This window comes from Ambystoma mexicanum, chromosome 9 (genome assembly GCF_040938575.1).
Source record: "Ambystoma mexicanum isolate Mex_15411 chromosome 9, UKY_AmexF1_1, whole genome shotgun sequence".
Lineage (NCBI taxonomy): Eukaryota > Metazoa > Chordata > Amphibia > Caudata > Ambystomatidae > Ambystoma > Ambystoma mexicanum.
Genome location: NC_090931.1, coordinates 548,051,218 through 548,063,914, shown reverse-complemented (window position 1 = coordinate 548,063,914; position 12,697 = coordinate 548,051,218). Strand labels below are relative to the sequence as shown.

General features: G+C 50.6%; 1 protein-coding gene across 2 annotated transcripts in view; it reads left to right on the top strand.

Moving 5' to 3' along the window:
* Positions 1–12,697, top strand: part of CLTC (clathrin heavy chain) — a 1,506,669-nt gene that overhangs the window by 951,812 nt on the left and 542,160 nt on the right. For both annotated transcript variants that reach the window (XM_069615119.1, XM_069615118.1), the window contains exons 19-20: positions 11,336–11,481; positions 11,982–12,165. In XM_069615119.1, coding sequence (XP_069471220.1) covers positions 11,336–11,481; positions 11,982–12,165 — 330 coding nt within the window. The remainder of the gene's footprint in view (positions 1–11,335; positions 11,482–11,981; positions 12,166–12,697) is intronic.

The following is a 12,697-nucleotide window of genomic DNA, read 5'->3' as shown; positions in this document are numbered from 1 at the left end:
TTCCCTACTACCTCACTCATGTTAACCAGGGAAGTCATTTGGGGGTTGCCAGGGGCTGTAGCTGCGACCCCCGAGGCCTCCCTTGCTACCTCTGTGTTCTCCCTTGCAACCCTTTTCAGCTCCTGGGATTTGGCCTCCGCCATGTGGCTCTGTTTCTAGAGTGGTTGGCTTTCTCTTTCAGGCCTCAATTTTTTAAAAAAACTTTTTCAAAAAAGAGCGGGTTCCACAAGTGTAACACGTTGAGCAGTGACCCTAAATAAGAAAGAATAGGAATAACAGATAATTTGTCTTTCTGGAATTCTATTCAATAATTGCTAGACTCATTAAAGGTTTCTTTCAGGAACACCTCAGCGGGTACGTCACTAATTTAGTCTGTTCTTAAACCCCTCAAATTCATAATGCAGACAAAAACATACAAAAAGCATTTATTTATTGGACAGTTGTAGGGTACCTATACATAAGTGTTCCCAGGTGCCACAAGACAAGAAGGGTTGAGGGGGAAACAAGGGATAGCGTACGAAACTAGCAACAACAAAAAAGACTGTTATATTGGCCTTGTGACAATCCTACCATGCAAGTACTTGAGGATAAGTGCAAGGGGAGGGGTGGAGAGAGAATTGCAATAGTGGGGGGACCCTATGGGACCCCAGAGCAGCAAGTGCCAGGGGAGAGGTGGGGGTGGCGCAGTGCAGTGGGCAGGCGGACTGGGTGAGGATAGTCTGATAAAGAGAGGGCGAGTGCTAGCGAAGGAAGCTGGTAGGGATTGGTGCAGGGGTGGTCCGGTCCCTGTAAGACTCAGAATGGGACCAGGCCCCAGTCAAAGCGGCAGGTGGAGAGTTTAACAAGGGAGGGGGGGAGATGGAAGGCGAAAGAGAAAAGGAAGGTCTTGAGAAGTTTCTGGAACTTAAGAAGATACTGCTTAAGTCTGATGGGGAGAGGGAAGCTGTTCCAAGGGGAGGTGCCACCCGAGGAGAGGGTCTATCACCCACTCTTAGCTTGGGGAAATGTCTGACCTGCAGAGTTTTAGCTAGGGGACCGAAGGGTTCTGGTTGGGTGGTATTTGGTGATGGAAAGCTGGATGTAGAGGTCCCAGGCCCCAGACATCCTTGTGGACGATGCAGGGGGTTTTGAATTTGATCCATGCAGTTACTGTGAGCCAGTGGAGAGACTTTAGGGCTGGAGAGATGCAGTCCCTGGGCTTGAGGCCAAGGTTAAGTCTTGCAGCCCTATTCTGGATTAGTTGGAGGGTGCGAAGGGAGGAAAGAGAAAGGTGGAGGAAGAGACTGTTGCAGTAGTCCAGTTTAGAGAGAACCACAGGGCTCTGGAGACATTGAGCTTCTGGGGGTAGGTGAGGAAAGGTAGGCTGGCCCCTAGGAGTTGGAGCTGAAAGTTGGACTTCTTGACAACGTCTGTGATGTGTGAAGAAAAGAGTCAAAGATGACCCCCAAGTTTTTTTGCCTCACAAGTGGGTGGGGGGAGGGGACCCAAGGAGTCTGGCCAGAGAGTGAGGGGGAAGCTGGGAGCGGGCGGCCCAATGAGAAGGATCTCAGTCTTGCTGGCATTGAGGCAGAGGTCATTGGCAGAGGACCATGCCTGAATATCAGTCAGGAATAAGGCAGGAAGAGGAGGAGGGGCAGGGTTGGGAAAGGTAGCCGGAATGAGAGTTGTGTCTGCGTAACACTGGAAGTAGGGAGAGTAGGTGGAGATCAAGGGGGACAAAAGGGCCAGGTAGATGTTGAAGAACCATTGCGATAGGATAGAGCCCTGAGGAACGCCACAAGTAGAGAGTGAGGTGGAGGACAAAAAGGGACCCATTTGATCTTGGGAGGGTCTGTTGGAGAGAAAGAAGGTAAGCCACGCCAGTGCCCTGTCCATGATGCCATGGGTATCAGACTGTTTATGAGGATGGAGTGATTCAGTGTCAAAGGCAGAATAGAGATAAAGTAGGTTTAACACAGATGGAGAGTTGGGGTCCAGGTTGGAGAGTACGTCTTCATGGTTATTCAGGAGAGAGCGGTTTCCGTGCCTCTGGCTGCCCTGAAGCCAGACTGGCGGCCATGGAGGCCGCCAGTAGTTTCAGTGTGGAGGGTCAATTGGGAGTTGGCCAGTTTCTTGATGAGTTTCCCCTAGAAGGGGGTGATGGACCAGAGGGGTCAGGAATATCTATTTTTCTTACTCCTACATCCCATCCCCTTTCCCCCATACTGTATGGGTGTCCCTCGCTAGGGAGACAGAACCTTTTTCACCAGAAAAATCATCTTCCCCCTTTAAATTTCGATGCGTGTGGGGTGAGGGTGTGGCCCTGGGAGCATGTGCTCCCCTGACTCCGCCCACCAGCGCCACTCCCCAGTCCTCTTTTCCGCATCGACGTGAACAGACTGCTTTCACCAGCGCTCTTGGGTTAGGCCTCTGGCATAGTAATGCCATGCACTCTTCCCCGGAGAAGTACTTTTGTCTTCTTTTTCTCTTTCAATTGTCAGGTACTACTTTGTCCTCTGGCGCCACGTCCTCCCTGGCGCATGTTGACAACGTTGGGCTTCAGCAGGTGTCCAGCCTGCATGGGTCCCTGCCCAACGTCCAACCTCCACGCACTCTGCCTCCGCTGCCTTGGCCCCAACCACGGCTGCGACGGCTGTACCGCACGCAACGCTCTTGACACTGCGTGCCATCGAGAACAGACTAAGCAGGTGGAGGGAGCTCTTTGGAAGGTCTCCTCCAGAAGACCTAAAAGCGTTTGTGAAGCAGAAGACTAGGCCTAAGGTAGGTGCACTGTTCTCCTCTGCCCCCCCGCAGAGGCCACTCCTTTCTTAGGAAGCGCACTAGCGGGAGGGACCCAACGGGTCCTACGACAAGCACAGGCACTGATGCTGCTCCAGCTACTGGCCACCAGGCCGAGGAGGTCTCCAGATCCTACCGGTGACTCAGTGGAGGGACTGCAAGGTTCTATTACCGGGTCTCAACCTGAGGGGCTACGCCCTAACACTGGATTGATGTCTGAGAGGGCGCCTGTATGCAGCACTACTGGCGCCACAGCCGAGGGCACTCCGCCTACCAGGTCCCGACCTGAGGTGCAGGGTAGGCCTCAACCTCCACCGCTCCGCGTACTGGAGGAAGCTGGGCCTAGCGCAGCAAGTACCACGACACAGGCACGTGGCATGCAGTAAAGCAAAATGGCAGCCGGGCCAGACAAAATGGCGGCTCACCTGACACCGTTTCCCTTTTGGGGACCAGGTAGGGGAGCGAGTTTGCAGGTGGGACTGGTCAACGCCTGTCACTTGGCCCACAGCATACCCATTGACTTTGCATGGCAGATAACCTCATTCCATACAGCAAGACCGGGCACCCCTAAATTGCAACCCTTGGACCCTGCGCCTATACCAATTCCATCAAACACTCCTCCGGCCTGTGAAGACAGGTTCTTTGAGAAATTCCTTACTCTCATGAGGTCCCCACAGATTGGTTCCATCCTTAGGCATGTTATCAGGGACATGCTCCCTCCGGTACCGTCGCTTGCACCCACGCAGCCTTTGCATCCAGCTCCTCTGGGTCCAGCGCAGCCCCATGGGCCTGCGCCTGTCCCTACTACACCGGCTCCCAAGCCTGTACCAGTCACAGCAGGCCTGTCTACACTGCTGCAGCAGCCTCTGGTACTGATAATCAGTACGCCACAGCTTCCTGTGCCCAGCACTCCTCTGGCTGCAACGGACCAGCAAGACACAATGGTGGACACAGATGAAAATGACTATTTAGACACTCCATCAGCTAAAGCCTTTCGCGAACGTCTGGCGGGCCTGGCTGAGTATGTGGGGATCCCACAGCCACTGGTGGAACAAGCTGGGCCGGGGGTATTGGCAGAAGTTCTCACTCTAGGCCCCACAGCTAGAACGGGAATCCAAATGCAGAAGGATGTGGTGGCGCTTGCCCAAAAAGGATGGCTCAAACCACACTCTACACAGCCTACAAATGGGTACCTCAGCGCCAAGTTTAGGCAAATGGAGGGGGACCCCCCTCTCACTGTCAGTGCACCCCCAGCCACACTCATGTGATTGCTGCAGCTTTACTCTACTCCAAGCCAATCGTCCTCTGCTACATCAGCCTCTGCACTCCTGGGTAAGGAGGAGAAGATCCTTGAAGCATATGGAAAGAATCTATTCCAACGCTTCTCTCCTTCTGCGCCAGTCCAATGCTGATGCCATGCTGGCTACAGTCAACCAGAGGCTCTGGCGAGAGATTGCTGATTTCCTTCCCGAGCTCGCTGTGCAGAGATAGGCACGCTTCAAGGCTGGGCTGGCTTAAAACAGTAGTGCAGGACATAATGGCGTCCACTGTGGCTCACATTGACACCTCCCGGTGTGCCCAATGTATTGCTATCAACATGAGGACGGCCTGGCTACAGGCCACCCTGATATCCAGGAGCGTATACTGGACCTTCCTTTCAGGGAGGGTGTTGGGGAGGGGGGGGGAAACGGAGGGGGGTGTTCTGTTCCATTGTACCACGGACGAGGAACTCTACAAGAATAGTTTGCAGACCGTCAAGTCCTCATCAATCCTCACTAAGTCCACCCCCAAGGCATATAGCCAGGCACACCAGCGCTCAGACAAGGGTCGGTCTTTTGGGTCTTTTGGAGGGTTCAGGGGCTTCCAGGAGATACAGTCCAGACAACCGGACAGATCCCCAAGCCAGCTCTGGCACAAGGCGGCTCACAAGGGCTTTTCCCAGTCTCCCTCCTCAGCCCAGACCTGGGAGGGCAACAAAGCATGATGCAACCATCCAGATCCACACAAGTCTCTGGTGGAGGGGTGGGGCGACCTTGCCCTTCACTCATCACTGGCAGACGAGGCTCACGGACCCATAGATCCTCTCAGTAGTATCCACGGGCTTCTGGCTACCTATCCCTCCTTACCCTCTCTCCTCCGCTCCCACAGATTGGTACAGCAACTCTGTTGGCAGAAATTTGCTCGCTCGTAGAGTCGGGCAGTGTGGGAAATCCCAGCCTCAAAGCAGGGTCTGGGCTTCTATTCACAGATTTTCCCCATACACAAGAAGAACCAGGCTGGTCTAAGAGTTGTTGGACCTTTCCACCTTGAACCTTTCCCTTCCGCTCCAAAAGTTCAAGATGGTTACCCCAGCACTTATAGCAGAGACTTTTTGTGCGGGAGACTGGATGTGCTCCCTGGATTTGAAGGATGCCTACCTACACGTCCCGATCTGGCAGTCCCATCAATCCTTTGAGGTTCAGGATCATGGGACTTCATTTCCAATACAAGGTTCTACCCTTTGGCCTCAATTCAGCCCCCAAGGTCTTAACAAGACTGAACGTGGTGGCAGCCCTGCTTAGGGTCACCACATCTACCAACACCTAGACTGGCTCGTCAGGGCAAGGTCTCCAGAGTCAGTCCGCCCTCATGAATACACTACACAAGCTGGGGGACATTCGATCAATCTCAAGAAATCACAGTTGGAGCCAATGAGGAGTCTAACTGTTCTGCTGGTCTTCATATGGAATACAAGCTCTGAGAGGATTTTCCCCGCAGAGTATAAGATCACAGCCATCAAGAGGGCCATGGGGCATTTTCTCTGAGCAGTGACCTCGGCGTGGTGGTACCACCACCTCCTGGGCATCATGGCAGCATGTCTCCTCGCAAGTGCCCCATAACGAGGCTCAGGATGAGGCGCATGCAGTTGCACTACGCAGCCTTCTAGAGCCAGGAGAAGGGTTCCCAGGCGGAGATGGTCAGCATCCCACATCGCCTCCACTAGGACCTAGTCTGGTGGCGAATGGACACCAACCTGGGTATAGGCGGGCCCTTCCCTCAACCAGTGCATCAGGTCACCATCACCACGGACTCTTCCCTAGAAGGATGGGGAGCTACCTTGGGCTGCCACATAATCCAATCTGGTGTGGTCCCGTTACTAGCAGGCAGCTCACATCAACTGGGTTGAGTTGATGGCCATCTGGCTCGCCCTCAAAGCTTTCCTCCCGATGATCAGCGGCAAGGCAATCCTTATTCAGACCGACAGCTCCACCAGCATGTATTACATCAGCAAACAGGGTGGCACCAGGTCCCCTCCCCTCTGCACTCTAGCAGTTGATATTTGGGAGTGGGCTCTGGTAAACGACATGCAACTGGCAGCAATACACCTCCCAGTGGACTCCAACCTGGAGGCGGGCAGGCTCAGCAGGCTGGGTGTGGACAACTACGAATGGCAGTTGAACGAAAAAGGTACTTCAGGGGATCTTCGATAGGTGGGTTCATCCTCAGGTGGACCTTTTAGCAACCTGGTACAACAGGACGTGCCCCCAGTTCGTGTCCTGGCAGGGACAGGGCAGGGGCTCCCTGGGCGACAATATGCAGATTCAGTGGGACGGCATAAACGTGTATGCCTTCCCTCAGAACCCCCTTTTCCACAGGGTAATCCCCAAGATCCAGGAGGCCCAGCACCTATGTAGTATCCTGATAGCTCTGTAGTGGCCAGCAAGACCATGGTTCTGAGAGCTACTCAGCCTGTCGGATCAGGCCCTGGTGCACCTTCCGCTGAGCCCAGCACACCTGCTCTCTCAGCAGGGGGGTGGAGGGGTAGTTATCCCTCGCAGCGTGGTTCCTGAACACATCACACTGAGGCATCTGCGGCTGTCGCAAGCTAACCTAAGCATATACAGGGGGCTAGGAGCGATGCTACCAGGAGCCAGTACAAAAGCAATTGGATTAGGATGTCACTGGGCAGAATCAAGGGAGGTCGGTCAGTTTGCCTGCACGTTGGATGACGTGCTATCCTTCTCTGCACACCTTGCACCTATCTGGTGGCTATTGGATCCTACAGGAACTCAGAGGAGGCATTTTCATCTTCGAATGGATTGTGTCCTCCAACGTATTCTTCATCTTAGATGTATTCGCCCAGCTTTAGCTGCTTCATAAAAAACTTTCGGCAGAGGGTGCCGTGCGTCGATGTCGTCGAGTCGAAGTCCCTCGAAGGCCTCCGTCGATGGTGATGTCATTGTGTATACAAGTAGTACGCGCGGCGCCCATTGGCCTCAGTTCCGTTTTTCCGCAGTACGTGTTGCTTTGGAGACTCGGCACGCCTTAATAGTTCTGTGATGCAGTTATTGTGAAGTAGATATCTGAGATGTCCTCATCGTCGACCCATACTACCCCGCGTTCGGGGTTCAAGAAATGTAAATCCTGCGGGTCCAAAATGTTGATCACGGATCCGCACCGAGAATGTCTGTGGTGCCTCGGTGAAGGGCAGGGTCTTGCGAGAGTGGAAGGGAAAACTACAGCTAGGTCGAAACCCTGACCATAAAGCCTCAAGTGTCGGGTCGAGGTCACATGAGGGGAAATCTCCTCGACGCGAAAGGAAAAAGCATAGGTCTAGGTCCCGAAGTGGTTCACACCACTCTTTGGCTTTGACGAAAAGTCTAAAAAAAAAAAGACGCCAACGGCCCCCTTCCACCTCCTCTTCGGATAAATCCCCCAAGAGAATGAAATGCCCATTTAGAATTTAAATGATGGAGGTTTTTGAAAAGGCTAAGCCTCGGTCCGCGCCTTCCTCGAAAGTTTCGAGTCCTACCGTTCGGGTTGACCACTCCCCGAGGGTCTTTAACAAGTTGATGGTAGTGGTGGCAGTGCACCTCAGGAGAGGGGGGGGGATTCACGTCTACCCCTACCTGGGCAATTAATTGGTTGATCAGGGCGCGTTTTGCCGAACAAGGCCTGGATCATCTGAAAGTCACCTGCCACTTCATCCACAGACTGGGCTTCTCCCTCAATTTCAAGAAGTCACAAATGACACCTTCCCAACAGCTCCAGTACATGGGGCTGTATTAGACACATCCTTGGGAAAGAGCTCACCTCCCAAGTCGAGGGCTCAAGCCAATCTTCAGATGGTTTCCAAATTTCAAAATGCCCAAAATCTCCAGGTCTACGGATTCTTGAGGTTTCTTGGCCTCATAGCATCCTGCATTTTCCTAGTGCCAGAAGCACGCCTGAGGATGAGATCCCTTCAATGGGCTCTAAAGACTTAATGGTCCCAGTTCTCGGGACAAATGACGGATCTCTTTCAGATTCTGAACAAGGTTCGGCAGGATCTTCTGTGGTGGACTTGCACAGAGAACATCCTAAAAGGAGAACATTTTTGGCAACCATGGCCGGAGATTACAGTAGTGACGGACGCCTCACTCATGGGGTGGGGAGCTCATGCCAACGATCTGACAATCAGCGGTCGTTGGTCTCCATCGGAGTCCAAACTACACATCAACCTTTTAGAGCTGAGAGCAATCGGACTGGCGCTCAAGGCTTTTCTGCCATCTGTCAGGGGAAGAAATGTCCTAATGACGGACAACACAGTGGCCATGCATTACCTAAACAAAAGAGGTGGTGTAGGGTCACTACCTCTGTGCAGATAGGCAATGCGGCTCTGTTATTTGGCAATTCAAGAAGGAATCTCCTTAATGACATTTCATCTAGCCGGGGAGGAGAATGACTGCGGACGCTCTGAGCAGGCAGAGTATGATGTCCCACGAGTGGGAACTGGCTCAGGAAGTCCTTCAGGAGATCTTCACCCTTTGGGGAACCCCTCAAGTAGACTGGTTTGCGACTGGAATCAACCGGAAGCGCAAAAGGTATTGCTCAAGGGAATATCCCCCAAGAGGCGCTCTAGGGGACGCGTTCGTGGTGGGGTGGAACTTCCCACTCTATATGCGTTAACTCAGATTCCTGCTATTCCTCAAGTCGTCAGGAGATGAGACAGTTTGGATCCACATGATCCTAATTGCCCCGGATTGGGGCAGGAGAACGTGGTACCGGACCTTCCAGACATGCCCATCTGTCCTCTGTTACATCTAGCTCAGAGAGAGGACCTTCTCTCACAAATGGAGGGCCAGGTTCTCCATCCAGAGGTTAGGACTCTCAACCTTCATGCTTGGTATCTGAAAGGCTGAGATGGAAGGATTGGGACCTTCCAAATGACGTCATAAGGTGTTGCTTTTGGCAAGAAGGCCAGCAACAAAATCTCTGTACCGTTGCCGCTGGAAGAAGTTTTGCAACTGGTGCAGGAAAAAGAATGTTGATCCTTTTCTGTGTTCTATCCCAGAAGTGTTCACTTTCCTCTTGTCCCTGGCGCATAGAGGTCTCAATGTTGGGACCATTAAATGTGATCTTGCAGTGCTTTGCATCTTCAAGCACTCTTACGAAGAATGTTCCTACTTTAAAATTCCTTTGATAATACAATTCTTAAAGGGTCTCACCAATGTGTTCCCTCCTTCTTTCCAAGTCCCAGTTTTGGACCTTTAATCTGGTTCTAAAGTTTTTAATGTGTGCCCCTTTTGAACCTTTGCTCCTCCAGAGAGCTTTTTACACTGCTTTAGGAGTCTATCTAAGATGAAGAATACACTGGAGGACACAATCCATTCGAAGAACAAGTTACTTACCAACTGGTAACATTCTTTCGACTGGATGTTCCTCCAACGTATTCCCCATCGCCCTCCCATCCTTACCCCTCTGTAGATTTTCCGGTGTTATTACCACTTCAACTTTTGCAAGGATGACACCTGGCTACCTACACTATCGATACAGCAAAGCAAAAGGGGGAAAAAACAGAACTGAGGCCAACGGGCGCCGCGCGTGCTACTTGTATACCCGATGACGTCACCCTCGACGGAGGCCTTCGAGGGACTTCGACTCGGCGCACGGTGCCCTCTGCCGAGAAACATTTCCAAAGTAGCTAAAGCTGGGCAAATACATCTAAGATGAGGAATACGTTGGAGGAACATTCAGTCTAAAGAACGTTACCAGTTGGCAAGTAACTTGTTCTTCTAACCCGGTGGTTGAAAGACACTTGATGGGCTGACCGGGCTTTATCCACCCATCAAGAAGCCACACCCTGTGTGGGACCTCAACTTGGTCTTGGGCGCCCTGGCGCATAAACCATTTGAACCCATGGTGTCCGCGGACATCAGGCTAGTCACCATTAAGACAACCCTGCAGGTGGACATTACCTCAACGCGCCGGATCAGTGAAATCCAGGCGCTGATAGCTTCAGAGCCTTATACTTAAAAATCACCCTGCATTCTTAACTAAGGTGGTCTCCTTTTAACACCTAAATGAGGAGATGGTGCTTCCAACGTTCTTCGTGGACTCGAAGGATGACGCTCAGCGGGTATTGCACTATCTGGACGTAAGACGTGCGCTGAGATACTACCTTGACAAGACCAAGAGCTTCTGCAAATCAGACTCTTTCTTCGTCACCTTCGGTGGGTCGAAGCTGGGCTGTCAGGCCTCCAAGGCTTCCATAGCCAGGTGGATGTTTACGGCCATCAAGGAGGCGTATGAGGGGCAGCACAAACCTCTTCAAGCAAATATGCATGCCCGTGCAATCAGAGCAAAAGCCACAGCGGTTGCTTTCCATGGGTACGTCCCGTGGCAGGTTATTAGCAAGGCGGCTACATGGGTTACGCCCTCGGCCTTCTGCAAGCACTACTGCTTGGATGCCGACTCCAAGTCGGACGCAGCATTTGGTCAGGCAGTGGTAAGGAACTTGTTTTCTTAAGAGATTACCTCTCCATCCTCGGGCTACATTCATTTGTACTCGCCATACAGTATGGAGGAAAGGGGAACGGAGTTGGGAGTAATTATAAGTTACTTACCGTAGTGACTATCATACTCCTAGTGCATGGACCCCTTTCCTCCATACGTCCCATCCTACCCCTTAATGTAACATGTGCCATTAGGCAATCTTAAGATTGTTGGCACCTCAAAGGGGACTGAGTGGCGCCGGTGGGCGCAGTCAGGGAGCACATGCTCCCAGGCGCATCTAAATTTAAAGGGGAAGATGATATTTCTGGTGAAAGGTTCAGTCTCCCATTCCTATCGAGGGACGCCCATGCAGTATGGAGGAAAGGGGACTATGAACTAGGAGTACGTTAGTCACTACGGTGAGTAACTTATTTCTTGTCTCAACTGTATATTACATTAGTCATATCGTTACCATATTTTTCATAGTCTACTTAGGAACAATGCTATGTGCTACCACTTCGGGGTAGGGTCAAATGGCATCACTTCCTGTGTTGTCATCAGAGGCCAAGGGTTGTGTGATGTCACTTCTGCTAAACCCTAGCCTTTTGGTGAAATGACGTCCCTGATGTTAACCTTGCCTACCTAGATAACCTTCCATAGCCTCATCCCCTTAACTGAATGATTGCACCATCATCAGTCCTCTATGTATTAGTCCATGATTCAATTTCAACAGTAGGTTTCCTATTGTTTCAAAAACAAACTACCTCTAAAAAAACACCAGACAATCCCTCAAACCCTTTGTTTTTGTTTTCTTTTTCTAAAGGTTGTACAAACAGCCCTCTCTGAAACCCAGGACCCAGAAGAAGTGTCTGTTACAGTGAAAGCCTTCATGACTGCCGATCTTCCCAATGAGCTCATAGAACTGTTGGAGAAAATAGTCCTGGACAACTCTGTTTTCAGTGAACATAGGTATGATATAACAAGTGCTTTTGTGCCATTTTCACCACACTGAATCCTTGTTATTTCAATAATCTTCAATTACTTTCTAGTCCTTGGTGTTTCCATTTTACGCAGGTTTATAAAAAATTTTGAAAATATTTCATGAGTAATACCTCAGAGATGTGCAAATAAAAAGAGTGAGCAAATCATTTTGGTGAGCCTTTGGTGTACAGAGACAGCAATCTGCCCTCCTCGACACAGGGAGCTATCCCAAACTCTTGAACATAAGACAGACAATGCTGCAAAGTTCACATTAGCAAGCTGGGTTGACTTTTTCCCACTCTCATAGTGTATCTGTTTAATAGTTGATTGTGGGTTCAGAACTCTACCTTCTCATCCTCAATAAGACACCGGACCAGGTGCAGATTAATTGGAGATTATACATTTATGTTTTGAGCTGTTTTAGTGCAGCAGCAGGTTTTGAAATGCAGGGAACACGTTTAATGTAATCATTCCTTTTTCTTATGCAGGAATTTGCAGAACCTCCTGATTCTTACGGCCATTAAGGCTGACCGGACTCGTGTCATGGAGTACATCAATCGTCTGGATAATTACGATGCTCCGGACATTGCCAACATCGCTATCAGTAATGAGCTTTTCGAGGAGGCTTTTGCCATCTTCAGGAAATTTGACGTCAACACATCAGCTGTACAGGTATGAGCCAGTCTACAACTGATTGACATGGTTTTGCAGAGTCCCAAAACCTAATTTATTTTCAAGTGTTTTACTAACTCGAGTCCCCTCTTCTAAACTTGTTCAGACATTCTGCACCAGGATTAGCATGAATTGACAGTGGTGAGGTTATCCTAAGCAGTTTGCAATGGGGCTTGCAGGGCACAAAAATCCAGTATCATAAATGTAACTTCCCATATTTGTCATTTTATACTCGCTCCTTTCAAACTGGTTTGGAAAAACTCTGAGATGGGAAACAAAAATCTAGCAATTTAGGCTTTGCCCACAAATTGTGAATGAGCAAGAGAAAGGACACTGACTGCAGGAATCAGCATGTAGGTTTATTTTTTCTTCATTTCCCATGATCAAAATGATTGAAAATCGAGCACTGGTACATTTTAGTTTGCTGCTTTTGTGCACTACATGTTTTCTTTCATATTGAATACAGATGACGGAGTCCTCCAAATTAATACGCAATGATGGATTTCCTGTGCTTGCTTAAATGTGGGGTTTC